This window comes from Aedes albopictus, chromosome 1 (assembly GCF_035046485.1).
Source record: "Aedes albopictus strain Foshan chromosome 1, AalbF5, whole genome shotgun sequence".
Classification (NCBI taxonomy): Eukaryota; Metazoa; Arthropoda; class Insecta; order Diptera; family Culicidae; genus Aedes; species Aedes albopictus.
Genome location: NC_085136.1, coordinates 267,018,655 through 267,038,310, shown reverse-complemented (window position 1 = coordinate 267,038,310; position 19,656 = coordinate 267,018,655). Strand labels below are relative to the sequence as shown.

At 41.1% G+C, this 19,656-nt stretch overlaps 1 protein-coding gene and 1 long non-coding RNA gene across 4 annotated transcripts in view; one reads left to right on the top strand and one right to left on the bottom strand.

The window, feature by feature from the left end:
• Positions 1 to 19,656, top strand: part of LOC109399005 (afadin) — a 50,166-nt gene that overhangs the window by 20,329 nt on the left and 10,181 nt on the right. Inside the window, exons 5-9 of one of the 3 annotated variants that reach the window (XM_062846736.1) lie at positions 3,991 to 4,131; positions 5,083 to 5,209; positions 5,272 to 5,982; positions 17,871 to 19,452; positions 19,519 to 19,637. In XM_062846736.1, coding sequence (XP_062702720.1) covers positions 3,991 to 4,131; positions 5,083 to 5,209; positions 5,272 to 5,982; positions 17,871 to 19,452; positions 19,519 to 19,637 — 2,680 coding nt within the window. Of the gene's footprint in view, positions 1 to 3,990; positions 4,132 to 5,082; positions 5,210 to 5,271; positions 5,983 to 17,870; positions 19,453 to 19,518; positions 19,638 to 19,656 lie in introns of those variants that run through there. The other 2 variants (XM_062846737.1, XM_062846738.1) reach the window with 2 other exon arrangements.
• LOC134285616 (uncharacterized) overlaps positions 8,791 to 19,656 on the bottom strand; it is a 302,588-nt gene continuing 291,722 nt past the window's right edge. The window contains exon 2 of the long non-coding RNA XR_009996505.1: positions 8,791 to 13,773. This is a non-coding gene — a long non-coding RNA (uncharacterized LOC134285616). The remainder of the gene's footprint in view (positions 13,774 to 19,656) is intronic.

Here is a 19,656-nt window from a genome sequence, read left to right as displayed (position 1 = left end):
TTTTCAAAACATTTTTGAAATGATCAAATCCCTTCTGAAGCAAAATAGGATAAATCCCATCTGCCGCAGGAGATTTGAAAGGAGCAAAGCTATTAAGTGCCCACTCAATCGATTCTATAGTTACAATACTTCGAGCCGAAGCCAGGGAATCGTAACTACAAGAAAAGACATCAGGTTCATCCGAAGATGTAATATCCACACATCCGTGGAAGTGTGTACTAAATAAACATTCCAAAACTTCCTCATCAGATGAAGTGAAATCACCATTTGGCAAACGAAGTTCGTTCACTTGAAAATCCTTAGATTTTGCTGGAGACTCCTTTGGGAATTTTCATGCTTATAAGCAATCTTCAGTTAAAACTATCACTGGAGCAAACTATAGAGTTATTCATGCGAGAATTCCTGAAGGAAATGCCTGGACAAATTCTCGAAGAATTTCCTGCATGTATTTCCGGAGAACTCTCATATAATGGAATTTTTGAAAAATATCCTGGAATTTATTCAAAAAGAAATGTCTGGAGGAGTTTAAGAAGGAATTTCTAGAAGAATTCCTGGTGCATTTTCTAGAGAAATTCCGGAAGGAATATCTGAGAGAATTCTGAAAGAGTCTTCCCTGGGTGAATTTCTCAAGGTTTCCGTGGAAAACTGTCTGAAAGCGCTTTACCATGTAAGTACTTATATGTTCAAAGTAAGTCACAGTTACTTCTACGCAACCAAAACTTGCGCTGGAGGGATTCCTGACAGAATCCCTTGAAAATTTCATGGTTCCTGTATGCATCCTTTTTACCCTTCCTATTGCATCACGTTGGGAACAGCTCGCTGGCGTAGAGTTCGTTTTGAGTCAAAAATTGCCCCAATGCCAAAGGAGAATAAAACTATCTTCTAATACTATTGCATTTCTGAAAAAAAATGTCTTGAGGAATTTCCAGTAGAAATCTTAAAGAAATTTGTGAAGGAATCCTTGGAGGATTTCTTGGATGAACTCCTGAAGAAATTTTTGGAGAAATTGTTAAAGCAATTCCTGGAGAAATCTCATTAGAGAATTCTGGAGGAATGCCTGGAGGAACAAATTCCTGGTGTAACCACTGGAGCAATTCCTGAAGCAATTCTTGGAGCAATCCCTGGAAGAATTCCTGGAAAAATCTCCAGAGGAGCTCTGGGAGGAATTTCTTGAGAAATTTCTGAAAAAAAAAATCCCTTAAGAAGTTCCAGGGGATTTCTTGGAGGAATCTCTGTAGGAATTTCTGGAGGATTTTCTGGAGGAATCTCTTGAAAAATCCCTGACGAAATTTGTGAAGAAATCTCTGGAGGAATTCCTTGAGAAATTCCTAGAGGAATATCTGGAGGAATTCCTTGAGGTATGCCTGGAGAAATCTCTGAAAAAAGGGCTAATTCCTGGAGTAATTCCTGAAAAAAAAAACATCTGGGGTAATTCCTGGAGGAATTCCTGGAGGAGTTCCTTGAGAAATTCTTGGATAAAATCCTAGAGGAATTCCTAGAACTATTCTTGTGGGAATTACAGGAAGAATCTCTAGAGATATTCTAGAAAGAGTTACTGGATGAATTTCTGAAGAAATTTGTAGAGGACTTCTGGAAGATTTATATTTCTAATTCTATTATTTTTCTAATTCTGAAAAAATCCCTTGAGAAATTCCTGGAGGAATTTCTAGAATAATTTCTGAAGGAATTCCTGAAGAATTCGAGGAATCCTCGCAGAAATTTATGGAGGAATCCCTGAAGCAATTCCTGGAGAAATCTCTAAAAAAAACCTGAAGATAGGGAATCGCGCCACTTGGGCGGTGGCTTCTATATTCGTCTGTTTTCCACTATAACTCAGTCAAATTTGAACCAATTGACACAACTTTTGGAATGTGGTGAGATAGGTATAGTATCTACCCGTGTACAACATTTCAAGTCAATTGGTTCAAAATTGACTGAGTTATAGTGGAAAACAGACGAATATAGAAGCCACCGCCCAAGTGGCGCGATACCCTATTCCTGGAGAATTCTCTGGAAGAATTTCTGAAGAAATTTCTAAAGCATTTCCTGAAAAAAAAACTTGCAGAAATTACTGGAGAAATCTTCGTAGGATTTCCTGGAGGAATCCCTGGAAAAAATCGTGGAAATATCTCTGGAGGAATCATCAAAGCAATTCCTGAAGGAATCCCTGCAAAAATGACTTGGGAAATTCTAACATTGATTCTCTGAAAGGATTCCGGAAGAATTCACGAGAAATTTCTAAAACAATATCAAGAGATATCCCTGTAGGGATAGCAGATGGAAATCCCGAACACCAAGAGAAGCTCCCAGGAAATCCGTAGAAGAAGCCCCATAGGAAAATGTGTAGAGAAATCCCCTGAGGAATTCCTATATATGTTTGTACTCTACCCGCCTTAAATATGAAATCGCATATTGCATCACTCATGCTGAATATTGCAGCACCCTAAAAAGTTTTGCATCACCCTAATATATGATTTATTCATTTATCTCCTCTTTGAAAATGCTACTGGTACCCACAACCTAATCGGATCTAGGTTTACTTCTTTTTTCCTCCTTATTTTGGATGATGCAAAACTCTCTGGGTGCTGCAATACTGAGTATTGCAACTATTTCATATTATTGTTGGGTAGTGTACATGAGAAACTTCTGGAGAAATGATTGAAGGCATCCATAGCAAAAATCCTTAGCAGGATCCCCCGGTAGAATTTCTGGAAGAATCTCAGCAGGAGTTTTTGGGGAACATGATATTCGGATATCCCTGGGAGAGTTTTTGTAAAAAATATCCTGGGAAAAGTCCTGCAGGAATACCAGCAAGTATTTCCGAAGGATTCCCAGCTGGAGTTTCGGAAAACTTCCGAAAGTACCACAGAAGGAATGTCTGGAAAAAATCTCAGGGGTATATTTGAAGGGATTCTTCTGAAAACCCTCGGCAAACTACCTGGAGAAATTCCTTGAAGAATACCAGCAGAAATTTCTGGAGGAATTGCAGAAAGAATTTCTTGAGGAATCCCACCACGAATTCTTGTAGGGTTTCCCATAGGAATCCTGGGAGTAATCCCAAGAATAAACTATGGTGAAGTGATTTCTCCCTCTACGTCACATGGTTGGGGATGTCTGGCTTATATTTAATCACATCAAAAGGCAACTTTAACGTTTGTTCTGTCCCAGAATTGACCAAAAAGGAAATGTCTTCAGCACAAACAACAACAATGGTTTAAAAAGATGGCCACGTTTGATGCTGAAAACCATACTGCAACGACAGGTAAAAAGACTTGACAATACTTCAGCGGAACACATCGTTCACATCATTTTGTGTCATCAGAACGTCGACGAACAGGGCCAACCTGTGCATGCCCCCACCCTTTTGACGTATTTGCCCTTGAAACCTACCATCAAACTGCACTTGAAAACCCTTCTGCGCTGCTGCTATCAGATTGCCATAATTCACCAACCACACTGCAATGCTGCATGTCACCGACGACGCCACAGCTGCCATGTACCGTACGTAGCTACCAAGTCAAGTCACGCTATCATTGTTATCGTCGTTCCGCGAGTTCAGAGTGTCACTACCTAGCCTTAGGTATAATGGTGATATCGATCGCAATCGTGCAACGTGTCAGCTGGAGTGACACTCGCGCCAGGTGTAATGATGACACGCTTTCCCCCCTTCGATATTGAGTATCCGTGATAGAGTTGACTTTTTGTGATGATTGTAATGATTTGCCCGTAGTTTCAGCGTTTCAGTAGATTACATACTATGTTTGCAAGCGTCCCCCAGCCCCCCTAGTGCGGTAGAGTTTGGTAGAATTGATGCATGCGTTTGGATATCCATTAGCTAGTTTGGTTTGATGTTTCACACAAAATGTTTTTCAAATCTTAATTAGTTGGTTGGATTTTGGTACGTGGTAGGGATGATTCAAACAATTTAAAACCAAACGAGTCATATCTCTTCCAACCATGCAAACGTTTACTTACGGATCCGGCTACTAGGTGGCAGACAAATGTCCGAACGAGACATGACACGCATAGGCACCAGCGACCCCAGCAAACCTCCGATACCTTCACCATCCGGACAGCCACCATTACCCAACAGCAAATCGGTTCCCGCCCTGCATCACGTTGGCAACATTGGTAAGATGCTCTCCATGTGGCTTCATCTGAAGAGAAAGACAGACGACTTTACATAGAGGGATCTTGTTTGTGACGTTTTTTTCATGTTTTTATTTGTGTCTGCAACATTAAGCTTAAGAGCACCAAATATCACCAGCACGATTATCATGCTATTATAATCTTACAATGCAAACTAATTGTACAAATAACTGCACCTTCCACAAACATTTTCCCAGAATTTTAGAGGTACAAACTTTTAACGTGGCCTTTGTAGATTTTGAGTGGTTTTTACACAACTTCTTACAGACCCTTTTTTGTTAAACATTAAAACTAGTACAAAAAAAAAGGAAAATTGAACAAACATTAAAAAAAAAAGTAAATGTTGATCGTAAAATTCAAAATTTTTCAACGATATCGTTTTATAACTTTTTGTATTTGCTAAAAATACGCAAAAAAATAATACCCAAGAGAATCCATTAACAAATCCCAGAAATAGGCCTCAAACTCAAACATCTCTATAGAAATTCAGAAAAAAATGAAGGGTTCCCTTTTTTCAAGACAATTTCAAGTAGAACTCATGAATAACTTCTAGTAGAATTTCTGGATCAAGTTTTGATTTCGTTAATACTGACACTGGCGAAATTTTCTTCTTGGTGTAACATCTCAACTGGAACAGAACCTGCTTCTCAGCTATTCATACATACGTTCTGTTACGCACAACGTCTCATTGTTCTTAGAACAAATCCATAGTTATTAACTGAGAGCTTCCTGATGAACGTCACCTAAAACACGTCAACTTCAGTAATCTCTTGCTGAAAACCCGTGCGTTTACCGCTTCGGCTAAATGGACCGTCTTCTTATGTACAACTACAATCTTCAATAGGCCACGTTACAAGTTTATTCTGAGTGTTACACCCTAACATCGATGAACTTTACGCAATATTAACTCCTCTCGAATATTCTCTCACACAGGATCTACAGTCAACAAGTCCCGCAGCATCCACAACCTTGCAGGAGGAGCCAGCCAAGACCAAGGGTTCTATCAAAATCTTAGCGTCTATCGTGCTCAAAATCAAAGCCATCCAAATCTGGGAGAACGGTAAGGCATCACTTACTTCTTTTCAATTCGCATAACTTATCAAATTTCTTTCCGTTTTCCAGCCCTCCAATGCCTCTACAAACATCACTCAACTCCCCGGGCGCCTCCGTTAGCAGTGGTGGCAGTAGCCATCACCAACAACCTCTCCTAAACCGTCCAGCATCTGCCTATTTCAATAGCAATAACACCGCCAACATTAATCCCAGTAATCTACTACTGACCACACAAACCGGCTCGATGTCCTACGGAATGGCATCTTCCCAGCAGCAACAGCAGCAGCATCCTCCACTGAGTGGAAACATCTCTCATCCGAATCTTGTGGCAGCGGCTGCCGGTCCCAACCGGCTCCAAAAGCTCCCACCTCAACAGACCATGATCGGCAACAGCTTCGTTCGGGACTCCCAAGGCCAGCAAAGCCTCCGGCTTAACCAGATGATGGCCCCGTCGATGCCCAACATCGCACATTCCTTCCAGCACCAGCAGGGCCAACAGCAACAACAGCAGCAGCAGCACCAGCCGCAGGGGCCGCATCAGCATCCGTCGCATCATCATCCGGGCGGTATCTCAGCCAGCCAGAGCATGCAAAACGTGAGCATGATCGCCGGCGGCGCCGGTGGACCTGGATCTAGCAGCGGGTTCGGCTACCAGAATGGTAGCCCCATGATGTCCCCTCAGCTCTTCCCGAACGAGCAGTCGCAGCATGCCTCGCTACTTCGTGGCCAAGCGAAGCTAGCCGAGATGAACGAACTGATCAAACGACGCAACCAGCCCAGGTAAGGGAGACATTTGTTCAGCTTTTCCATTGTTTAGGGTTCCTAGGTTTTCGTCCATCGTGTTTAGTCTGGCTTTCTAATGTCTGACTTCCTAAAAAAATTGGCTTTCGACATTTTCACTACGTGACCAGCCTAATGAATTGATTGATGCTAATCATGATTTACGAGTCTTATTATAACGTCCATGATTCCTGATGCGGATTAGTCATCTTCTGGACACCGCCGAAGATCGTCCTTAGCACGCGTCGCTCGAAAATTCTCAATGCTTGCAGGTCCGCTTTAAGGACAAACGTCATGAAATCCCGCTTCAATATTGCATCAGAACTTCAAACGCACAAATCTCAAGAAAGAAGCTTCAAACGACAGTGCATTTTATTATTCTGTTCTTGCTCACTCGTAATAAGCTAAAAATAAGAAGATTGGGTGCGCTGGTTCTGTTTATGAAGAGTTTTGTGCGCTCGAAATCGTGAGTAGGTGCCAAAGTCGGCCATTGTGGCGGCCATTTTGGGATTGTAATAAGTCTGTCCTTAAGCATGGACCATGTCTCGTGTCCATAGAGGACCATCGGTCTTCTTAGCGTTTTTTACACACTCAGCCAAATAAACTTAAGATTTTCATTAGGCCTAACTTATGAAACGGCCTTTAACCGTTATGTGTCCGACAAACTTTTTGCTTTTTTCTACACCGTGCTTTTTAAATGGGCGCTGGGTACCCGGGTACCCTGTCGGCCACATAAGGGTTAAATAGTTCATAATGATTTGGATGAATTTCATAAGGTCCCTCTATGACACGAAATCGTCTCACAGCTTGGCTTTTATATATGTTTAGCCACTTGATATTCTCAAGCGTCGGTAGCCGTGTGGATCAAACACGAGCACAGCGATCCCTGACGTTCATGGATCGAATCCATTTTGCATCATTTTAAGATTTTTTTTGCTCTTTTCATAAGTCTATTTTATAGAATTTGTCATAACAAGCACGATCAATTTTCATTAGGTATTTTGATGAATTTCGTTAGTTTTTTTCGCTGAGTGCATCATTCATCTGGTATAGGGATGAATCTGTTTTTTTTTTAAATTTTTCAATCACTTGACCTAATTTACAGCTCTTTTGTCCACTAGGGCACCGCGTGGGCGATTCCAATTGGAAGCTGTACTTATACTTCTTACAGCGCCTAAATGTATTCTATTCTAATTATACTATTTTGAACTGGTTGCCGTTGCGCTGCTTTCACTTTCTACCCTATCATGGTAGAATTATGAGTACGAGGATGTTGATGTTTGGCTGTTGGTTGTTCCTTTTTCCAGTCCGATTGGGGGACCATTACTCACATGCGCTGATGTCCAAGTATCCGGATCCGTTTGAACCATGGGCTCTGAAGACGGTCAGTGTCAGCTGCTCTCAAGGGGAAAGAGCAACTGACGAAAGTGGCGGGGCTGGGATCGAACCCATGACCATCTGCTTATGAAGCAAACGTGTGACCAATTGCGCCACGGGCCCCGGCTGAATCTGTTTTGACCGTAGTATTTTTTTGAAGCCCGTAGTACCCAACTAACATTTATTGTGGATGTTCGCTCCGTGTTCCGCCACTTCAATCTGTTTGGCAACACGGCGTCACGAGATACGGGATGACTGCTGCGAGGACTGCTGTCAACGTTAACGTTGGAGATGACAACGAAAAGAAATGTGATGATTCATGGTGAAAGTGATTTGGAATGCTAGCTGGAAAATTATTGGAATATTGAACTTGAAATTATTGTTGGACTACCCGCATAGTTGTAAACCGCAAATGCACTATCTCGCATACTGTTTACAAGAATTTCCTACAATGCTTGAACAATCTCACATGTAGTCAGTCATCACAGTATGTTTTAGTGTGAGTATATTGTAGTAACCCATTTGGCATATTGTAATTCTTTATTACACCAACGAACCTAACCTAAAAATGACTGACAATTCACAGGTCATTTTGACAGATGCAACATGAGCATGAAAAGGACGGCAACAAGATCGATAAAGTAGAATAAATGATCTTTCTTTATCCTGCATGTGTGTCGTCTGTCAAAATGACGTCAGAAGTGTCAAACATGTTCATAGCTTGCTTTGTTGGTGGCCAAATAACAATATGACGAATAGGCGGTTAAGTTAGGTTACAATGAAAAATCAGCATTTTTCTCGAACAAAATTTTCGCGAAACAGTATGCCAAATTGTCGACATATTATCCATTTTTTGGAGCAAAAATTGTATGGCAAATTGTTGTAAAACTGTGAAACCATAAAATAATTACTTTCAATGAAATTGTCAGTTTATTGTACAACATGTTGAAGTGTACAGTATACTGTATTGTTTACATACGTTTTTAAAATAAGTTATTAAACAATTTGCTATTATCGAGTAACTGGTTTCGCGAACAAAAAAATCATGTCGATTTGCATTAAGGTGAAACGGGACGCCGTGTTATTTTTCCTATCTTGCCTCTCTTTCTAACAATTTGCCTCGCGATTTTGAAGATGGTAATCTCGAGTTCTATCGCACTGAAGATGTTGAAAACCAATCAGCATATGCACTGCAAGTGAGCATACAGAATGATAGGTTTTTGTTGCAAAATATGAAGTAGAATCTGAGATTACCATCTTAGTAGCCACAGAGCAATGGCGGATATTTCCTCGACCGTCCCGTCCGCCCTTAAAATGAGCCTTTATTTTTCTAACTTTGAACATATAATGCTGATTTGATTGCAAATTGACATGGTTTTTTGTTCTTGAAAACAGTTACTTGATAATAGCAAATTGCCTTAAAAAATAAAGAAATGAATAATGAAAAAGCGTATATTTGTATAAAAAAACTGGTATTTAAAACGAGATTTACAAAAATGTTGGTCAAGTTAAATCATAAATTTTACGTAACTGTTTGTTTTACACCGCGCATTTTTTTTTCTATTTAAAATCATTCAACACTTAGGTATGTATAATGAAACTGAACACTAACTTAGGCCGAGTTCATGCAGTTCAATCTACCCGCGCACACCATTGTATCTAGCCAGGAAATTGCGATTTTTGCTCGGTTTATATTTGTTGTGAAGAGTTTCGAGGGTGTATTCCTGAATCAACAGAAGTGCGATAGTTTACAAAAATCTGATGCGATCTTTAGTCTTGTATTGTAACATGCTCACTAGACCATTCTCACTTCTTCAATCCAAAAAAAAACGTTAGATTGAAAATCACTAGTAACTCTCGTCAAGCAGGATAGTATAGCCCTGGTAGTAGAAGAGCCCTGCCGGGGGACATCTAGTTCGAAATTAATTGCAGGATCTTATAACGTTGTAATTGCGATGAGTTGATCCATCGGTTCAATGATTGAGCTTCAATGACATATTTCAAACATGTTCCTCCGCCTTCCGATTACTGCTTTCTTCCAGCGGCATCATGATCTGTACGCCTTCCGATGTTTGTTTGAGCCTCCCGTTGTTCCGTACAAACACCCAAGGACAAATCTGGAGATAACAGCACTGCCGAATCCATGATGGATAGCTTGGGCTTGACTGGGAGTAGGTTGTGGTTTTCATCTGGAATAAATTCAAGCAGAACGGTTGGTTACGCAAAGATTTGTGAAGTTCCTACGGCAGTAGCACTCGGTATAGTATAAGATTCGGATAACTTACCTTTTCCGGTCGCTGGATGTTCAAGACATCCTGTGCGAAAAGGCGGGAGTTCTCTAGATTTCCTGGTTTATTGCTAATTTTGATAATGAACAACAGCGGCTGCACGATGAAAATTTGCCAACACACAAAATTTATTCAATACACAAAGCTCACTACTATTAACGCATGCAGCCATTTGCCAAATTGTTAAAAGTGAGTATCTTATGATGAAATGTATATATGTATGTGTGCCGTGCAAATGGAAAAGCGAACCATTTGACAGACGTTGACTTAATATTTCTACAATTTATGACAAAAATGCACCAACAAATTGTTGAACAATGTGTGGACACTTTGACAAATTGTTAAAATTAGACATGGATTAATATTAGTGTTCTTTATTGTCGAAAGCTTCGGGATTCATATTTTTCAACACAATAACAACCATTTGTGACAAAGTAACATTAACTGTAAGGAGACATGTACTGTTTGGATGTTAACACTAACTGTATTTTTCTATGCGGGTATTGTGTAGATTGGATTATTAGATTGCTGAGAAGAAAAGGGTAAATGGACTGGTTGCTTAAATAGTTAAATACTTACCTGTATGCATGTTTTAGTAGCTTACATCGCTGAGGTGTGATAAGAGGTCCTTGTTGAGTAACACACGATTACGCGGTTGCTCATAATTAGTAAGTTACGAATGAGATTGAATTGTGTCGAATACTGAATGTCAATGCTTAATTTAGTAGGATCAAGGAGCAATTTGTTGGTTGGCTATTGGGTACGTTCGGATTGGCGAAATAGGTATCAGTATTTTGTAAGTATGCGATTGTATGGGGAAATTATGTATGCTAATTAAAGATCATTTGCAGTTTGAGCTGTCTACACCTAGATTGCTACAGGAACTGATTTCCACTAATCCGAACAGTGGATGTAAACGTCAACAAAGCGTCCTTAATACGGCTTGATGCTGAGTTACTGTGTTGTACATATGGACGGAAGCTTCTATGTAAGCCCTATACCAATGAATCTGGCGAACTTAATCAGCTTGTACATGCTGTGCGATCAGCTTCTATGCCACCTAGTCATAGCTCTTTTCTCGGCTCCTATGTAACCACTAACTGAATAACATCTTGAGAAGGCGCTTTTTCAGCCTTTTCGCAGTTGTTAAATAATAGTTTTACGGCATCCCCAAATTGAACGATTAAATATAATTAGGTTATGGATACCGTGACGCAATACATGTGGAACTGGAATTATCACTTTTAAAATTGAATAATGAAAGTACTTGCCGCTACTTGGAATCCAACTCCCGATCTCCGTATCCACTGGTCCCGATGATGTCCTCGCTGCCACACTGCTATATATAAATAACATAGAAAATAGCCCGTTTTGTTTTACTCTAGACAAGGCTTCATAATTGTGCCACAAGAAACCTTACCCAACTTCATCTTGCTGTAAAAGCTTGTGAAACGTCAAACGCAATAATGTTTACATTGAACAAGCTGTGTGGTTGCGCCAACAGATTCTTCTTCACAGCTTCTAGCTGAAAGAGTGTTCTTTAAACGGCTACGAAGCGCTGTTGTTTTGTTTTTTGGCAACATTACAAAACGTACTGTATAAAAGCAGCTGTTGTAGTGGCTGGGACTCTTACTCGATTTGCACGTCTTCCGGCAAATCTTCCGGCATTGAATTAAAGTGCAATAAAAGCAACCCAAATAATTTCACAGCACATACATGGATAGCTGTAAAGAATTTGTGTAGTAGCTATATATCCCGCTTGAAGTTTGTTTTGACAATAATGTTTACATCCGACAAGCCGTGTTGGTAAACCAACAGTTTCTTTATTACAGCTTCTAGCCGTAATTAAATCGCATAACTGCCTTTAAAGCGCTGCTGGTTTGGGGATTTGTCAGTATAATGAATTGTACTGTATAGTAGCAGCTGTTTTGTTAGTGGGGACTCCTATTCGATGTTTTCAAGTGTTCACATCGTCCGGAAAATCTCCCGGAGTTGGAATAGGGTGGAGTAAAGGCAGCCCCAGTGACAAGCAATGGATTTCTGAAAACCGAGTTTGGTAGCTGTATGGTGCTTGTTTTGCAGTCGTGTATTAGCTTATGATTTATATTTGACTAGCTTTCCTTTTATTCAGCGTTGACTGCTTTTACTCGATGATTACACAACAGAAAGCAAATGACTGAAGCTTATAGCGCTGAAAATGTTAGTTGGGTAGGCCCAGTATGGTCCACGAACCAGATTTACGAGGAAAGATGCATGTAGCGCCTTCAAATGATTTTTTAGACAAATACAAAGTTGTTGCTAATAATATGACCCATTTTCCAATATACATGAAAATTAGGGTGGTCTATATTTTCACAGAAATTGGAAACCAAACTTTTTTATTTGCAAGAATAACCATACACATTCTTCGGCAAAGTTGGAGACCTATCAATTTTGAGCAAGTTTGCCGAGGACAGTTTTTTTGTAGCTTTAAAATTGACCGATCTAGAGATATATTTCTGAATTAGCTTAGGGTGATTCAGGAAAAACAGGTTTTCTGGCTTTAACTTTTTCAGTTTCAATTTCTCATCAAAGTCGCCCAAGAAACATTTGTAGAGCATTTGAAAACGCGTCGTTTCGTACGCTGAGACGATCGTTATCATTTTTGGTTCAAAAGTTATGAGCGTTTTTCTTCAAAAATAATAATTTATTCAAAAAGCGATATTAAGGGTTGGGGCAAAGATAAAAAATATCTTTTTCCAGCATTCAAAAGAAGAAATATTGTTATAAAACATATCAAAAAATTAGAGAGGTGTTATTTTTGTAACTCAAGTAAAAAATACTGGAAAAGTGCCTATATTTTCTAGAAAATCATCAATATCTTTTGAACGGAATGACGTAGCAACATTCTCTGCGTACGAAAATGTGCGTTTTTGGAAGCTCTAAAAGTGGTTCTTTGACGACTTTGATGAGAAAATTGTGCTGTGAAATTGTTTGGGTTGCTTTTATTGCACTTTAATCCAACTCCGGAAGATTTGCCGGAAGATGTGCAAATCGAATAAGAGTCCCAACCAATAAAACAGCTGCTTTTATAGAGTACGTAGTGTTTGTAGTGTTGTCAAATACATACAACAGCAGCGCTTCATAGCTGTTTAAAGAACACTCTTTCAGCTAGAAGCTGTGACGAAGAACCTGTTCGGGCAACCACACAGCTTGTTCAATGTAAACATTATTGCGTTTGACGTTTCACAAGCTTTTGCAGCAAAATGAAGTTGGGTTAGGTTTTTTGTGGCACAGTTATAAAGCCTTGCCTGGAGTAAAACAAAACGGGCTGTTTTATGTTATTTATATACAGCAGTGTGGCAGCCAGGACATCATCGGGACAGTGGATACGAAGATCGGAAGTTCGATTCCAAGTAGCGGCAAGTACTTTAATTATTTAATTTTAAAAGCGATAATTCCAGTTTCACATGTATTGCGTCACGGTATCCATAACCTAATTATATTTAATCGATTAATTTGAGGATGCCGTATAACTATTATCGCAGACAGACGTTCAAATTTGACTCAGCAGCTTGTGTAAAAAACATGGCCGCCACAAATTGCCAAGTGGCAATCAGCGAACAGATGGCGTTAGCGACGTTCATATTCAATCGCTGCCTCACATGTGCGCTGCGACCAACAACTGTCACCACGGTCGTCTTCCAGCCGGATGGCGGGAAAAGACCGCACGTGTTGCACGCTAATAATGTTTCCACATAATTTGTGCAGAGTAAATGACTTTTATTTAATGTCTTAAATCTTTTGCACAAATTGGCGCAGGACTCTTGTAAAATATTTTACACATTATTACTTTTATTTTACATAGATTTGCTTGAATAAAACTGCATTTGGATGAACTTCACTCGCATTGGGAAATCTTTGTGAATGTGACGCAAATGTAGGAATGATTTTGACAGTGTTTGTTTTGATTTTATTTTTCGGAGGGTGGTGAATTGGGTGGTAAGTGAGCGGCTGGAAGCACGTGGTTTCTGAAACTGTCAACTGCACGCGACTGCACTGTGGCAATCGGTTGCCTAGGTGTCGCTAGTGAAAATTTACATAGAAAATTTGAATAAATTTGTTCGAGCTAGAACGTCTGTCTGCGCTATTATTAAGGGCAGACTTGTTAGAATCCCAAAATGGCCGCCACAATGGCCGGCTTTGGCACCTACTCACGATTTCTAAAGCACAAATCTCTTCGTAAACAAAACCAGCGCACCTGAGCTTCTTATTTTAGGCTTATTACAAGTGAGCAAGAACAGAATAATAAAATGCACCGTTGTTTGAAGCTTGTTACTTGAGTTTTGTGCGTCTGAAGTTCAGAGACACTATTGAAGCGAGATTTCAAGACGTTTGTCCTTAAGCTGGAAAAGCGCCTTCATAAGATGTTATTCATTTAGAGTAAAGTGGGGCAAAAGTTCGAGTGGGGCAAGAGTTTCTTTTGAAGTTTTTGAGCTCAATTCAAATTATTTCTTTCAGGTGTCAAGGTTGTTCGAAGCCTTTTTGAAAATTAGTCTTTCACTCCAAAAATTATGAAAATTGATCAATATTTCGAAAAGTTATGACAAATTGTTGGTTTTTGATCAAAAAATTGTAATATGCGATGGTCTTTTCAACGCATGGAATGGAATCGTAATAAAATCGAATTCGATATTTTATTTTGGGGCGTAACTAGGTATATTTTGAAGATGCTTTAGCATGTATAACTTATTGCAAAATAGATTTGGAAATCATATTTTACACATAGTGGGGCAAAAGTTCGAATTGTGGGGCAAGAGTTCGAGTCATGTGGCAACTTTAGGTAAAAACCTAAAATTCTGCAAAATGTTCATATTATCTCTAAAAATGATGGAATTAGTGAGAAAATCCGATCAAAGTTGAAAAAAATTTTTGTTTTATCTGAATTTGGCGGAAAACTACTAATTTTTGGTGTAGTAAATTTAACCATGATTTAGGTAAAATGCAGGTCGAACTTTGAAGTGTATTCCAGTTCCAACATCAAATATTAATTGGTTTTAGGTATTCCTATTACCAAAGTGTCAATATAGTGTGCAACGGCTAGCGAAATTCCACAAACACTAGATTCGAACTTTTGCCCCAGAGGTGGGGCAAGAGTTCGAATAAGACACACCCATACAAAAAGTGTTGTAACTTAAAATTGAAAAAACATTTGGCGTAACTTTGTTTAGCAAAGTTTTAGCTCATGGATGGTAGAATCACCAGACGGTATTCATTTATTTATATCTGCTTTGGTTTTTTGAAAAATATTGAATTTTCAACTAGGGTCGAACTTTTTCCCCACCTTACTCTAGTGATTACATAGGAGCCGAGAAAAGAGGTATGACTTGTGGAGCGGATCTGGTTGGATGGTTAGAACACTTGACTATCACGCCGAGGACCTGGGATCGAATCCCACTCGCGACAAACTCACAAAATGTGAGTTCTTCCTCCGGAAGGGAAGTAAAGCGTGGGTCCCGAGATGAACTAGCCCAGGGCTAAAAATCTCGTTAAAAGAGATAAAAAAAAGGTATGACTTGGTGGCATAGAAGCTTAAGTGAAGCGAAGAAGGACAGCAGGTAATTTGGTTCTTCCTCCGGCAACATACATGGTTCTAATATTTCAATCCGGACCCATAAAACCCCGTTGTTTTTGGTTAGAACTTCGGTTCTGACTGCTGAAGGATATCCCCCCCCCTTCTACGTTGGGGAAGTCCCGGCAAGTCCCATCGTAACCGAGTCTGTCAACATACTCGGCAGTCCGAAGACTACAAGGGCCTTTGAAAGTCGCCATCGCTACCCCGAAGGCTACTGGAGTGCCGAGAACGTAGAAGCCGCCATCGTTTAGGATCTGGTGTGTGGTACGTGGTGGAAGGTAGAAGAAAGGGCCCCGAAATACAAGAAAGAACAGGTTGGAGTAGATGTAAGAATGTGGGAAGAGTAGGAAGAGTAAGAGGCCGGAAAAGTCCGAGAATAAATGTGTAAAATGTAACGTGACGTGAGTTTTTATGTACTACAGTGCGGAGATAGAATAACTGGTCGAGAAGCATGCCGACCCTGAGGTGTTGTATCAGGGAGTCTCAGGAAGGCTCCCCTACTGAGCTAGTCGGCAGTTACAAGCAGATCAGCTAGTGCTTGATCCAGCAGCTCGGAGTCTTCGTCCAAAAAGGCGTACGTCTATGGTCGTTGTGCCGTATTGTATGGGAGGTAGCGAAACAGCGCATAGTTGGCGGCTGTTTGATGAGTATTGCATCCAGGTGGATTTAAGCAGGGTGGTGCTCTCGTTTCCGGCTGCAACTGTGGTGGCGGTATTCTGAGCCTTCTCATTCGAATCGTTGTGCAGCAGCTCGTAATGACGATAGGTACACCCATTTCACCGTACGGTTTGGCGTTGCAGTACCTAACCCTTTTGAATCAGGTTCTGCTTTGCCGGTGCTGGTTTCACGTGTTCCTTAGACGAAGCATTCTTGTTCTACTCGGAAGCTTCGGAGTGGGCGTTGAGATACGCATTTCCCTTTTTTGAACCGTTGAGCCTCATTTCGGGAAGGTTTTTCATGCTGCACCGACGGCGAGAAGGTGACGATGCTTGCCACTTCTGCCAAGGTGTAAATCCAACTACTGAAGGTTCTGTTAGACGATGCTGCGCCCAGTTGAGCGACGATGGCAGCTTGCTGAGTAACTGGTGGGCAACGTGACGTTGTACATATGCTCCTGCAGTCCACACGCGTCTACGGTGGCACAGAAGTTTTGCACATGTACAGGGGGTGGCCAAAATGTTTGGGATAGGCAACTTTTTTTCTCCCACAAAAAAAAATCAACATGCTGTAACTTTTCATAGAGTGCATCAAAAAATCTCAAATTTTCACTGTTTGTCAACCTATTATATGTGCATCATCGACCAAAGACCAGTACAAATTTGGACTTGATTGATTAATTTTTCGCAAAGTTAGAAACGTTCGGGTTAAACTCTATTTTTGAGACAACTAATTTTTTGAGCTGTCATATCTCGGAAACCAGTGAACCGAATTGAATGAAATTTTTAACGTTAATCAACAATATATTGATACTTTATACGACTCTATAAAATTTAGTATTTTCTCACAGCGAATTAAGTTATACCGGGTTGAAATTTTTTCCCATATAGAGGAAAATGAGTCAAATTTACAATACCACACAAAAAAGACTAAATGTGTTTTTCCCTTAATCTAAATAGGCTCTCATATATCCGATTAGAGATATCTTGAGAACAGAAGTGGAAAATCTTTGGATATCATCACTAAAATTTATTAACATTGATGTAAAAAATTTATTAACATTGATGTAAAAAATCCAAAAAGTGCCAATCTATGATAACTTTTTTCAACGTTTAAAAATTATCTATGTTTTAATAATTTGAAAAGCATTTATATATTGTTAATGTACTTTCAAAATTTCATTCATTTCGGTTGATTGGTTTCCGAGATATGACAGCTCAAAAATTAGTTGTCTAAAAAATAGTGTTTTACCCGAACGGTTCTAACTTTGCGGTAAATTAATCCAATGATTTGTACCAATGATGCACATATAATAGGTTGACAAACAGTCAAAATTTGAGATTTTTTTATGCACTCTTTAAAAAGTTATAGCATGTTGAACTTTTTTGTGAGAGAAAAAAAAAGTTGCCTATCCCAAACATTTTGGTCAACCCCTGTACAGCGAAATCAACCAACGTATCCAGCGTGTCTTCCCTGATGGCCGGTAGAGAGCTCACTCTACCAATTAGTGAATGAATAATAACAGCATCTTCAGGGTCGACAGAATGCCAGGGAACATCAGCCGACTCTTTACCGCTTCATAGGCCTTGCCTTTCAGACTCTGTTGATTGATATTGCTGACCTGTTAATTAATTAGCCTCAATGTCCATGTTTTTATTTTAACGACTAGCAGTCCCGGCAAACGTCGTACTGCGTGCCTACTGTGTTTTTTTGACATGCAGCTCCGGAGGAACGTCCCCCGCAAAGTCATCTGTATGGGAGCCCCCCGTTCTAGAGACCAAGCTAAGAACCTTTTCCGGCCTAAAACATACCCGCATACAAAATTTCACACCGATCGTTTCAGTAGTTTCCGAATGCATAGCGGTCAGACAGACAGACAGAAATTCATTTTTATATATATAGATAGATAAGCACAATAATATCACATATTTCTATGTTTTCTATTTTTGTAGTTCTCAACAGCAACAACAGCGTACCCAAAACGTTGATTCTTCAATGATGCCATCCCCTTCCCTGCCTCAGCAGCAGCAGCAACAGCAACAGTCGCAACAACCCGGCTTCAGCGGTGCTAGTCCTCATCCCAGTACTCCACTGAGCTCACACAAGCAGCTTCCACCGACGACAGCTCCCAAACCTCAGCTTCGCCCTGGAATGTCTTCGGATCAGGATCACCCTCCTCTTCCCCCCTCAGCAACACATCCGCTGTTTAAAACCACACCAGGTAGTAATTCGACCGCGTACAGTTCGTCCGATCCGCCGAAGGTCGGCTTCTACCCATCGCAAGTGCCACAGCAGAACAAGAACCTCCTTGCCGGAAGCAATCCGTGGGAACGTGAGGAGAAAGAGAAAGAAACCGAACTTCGCAAAGAGCACATTCGAGCCTGGCGCGATCAACAGATCGCCGATCTACAGTCTTTACCGCAAAGGACTCCCCAACAGGACGACCTTCTGCGAACCCTCATGCTAGAACGTGACTTTGAACGTCGCGCCATGGAAGAAGATCAAGACTTTGACAATGACACTTCCCCCTACGGAAAGGATCCCTCTGTCCACGAAGTCCTGCGACTTGCCCAAGGCCAAAATACCGTCTCAGCGCCTCTGACCAAAATGAAGCAAGTCGACATAAAAATGCCGTCGGTCCAAAACTCCGAAACCTCGTCGGAAACGAACGACCAATCTCCAACATCCGTAGCCAACACGATCGCCAGCTTCCAACAGCAGGTCGCCTCGGCCAATTCTGCCATTCAGCCCAAAAGCATTCTCAAACACAACAGCAGCACTCCTTCGTCACCTTCGAAAAACGCTGTCAAATCGGCCAGTTTTGCTCAGCAGGAGAAGCAATTCAATCTCAGCGAAATAACCATGAGCAACACCAACGCCAACCAACTCATGTCGCAGATGGCAGTCGACATGAGCCAGCTCAACATTGCCGATCGAGTTGACGAAGAGCTCAATGATCACCAATCGGCCATGAATGGCTATCTGCAAGATCCCAACGCTCAAAGTATCAATTCCTCTACCGTTGCTCCTCCCCCACCACCACCGGAACGCAACAGCTCATACATGATCATGCAGCAGCAGAAAATTCGTGGCAGCGCCACAAAACTGACCTTCAACAACAATCTGATCACTACCGCCGAACACCAACCACCTCCTCAACAGCAACAACAAAACATCATCAACAATAATCCAAGCCATCCCAATCCAAGCAACACGCTACCACGATACAGCGGTAACCTCTCGACACCCACGAATCCGCCTGCTTCGACCGCCAGCAGCAGCAGTAACATGCTGAACAACAATGCGGCAGCCTACAACGCCTTCCGCGACAACAAGCGGGTTTCGTTCCACGATGAGGATGCCATGGCTGCCGCAGCAGCAGCTGCCAACGCGATGAACAACAATGGCGGCGGCAGTGGCAACAATGGTCCCATGATTGGAAGCAGTTATACCGAGGCGGGGCATCTTATTGGCAGTAGTGGGGATCAGCAGGGTGGTGAGCTGGGAACGATCATGGAGCGACCGGATCCGGACGTAAGTAGAAAATCTGAATTCTCATCAAGTTTTCCGTGTACAAAAATCTTTCGAAACATCCCACAGCGCTTCATCGACGAAACCATGCCGGCCATGTTGCATACCCCGACCACGCCGGAAACGGAAGGCTGGAACATGCAACTTCAAATCACCCCGGGTGTCATCGGCGCTCAGGAAGTCTATCGGTAATTCTCAGTCATTTTC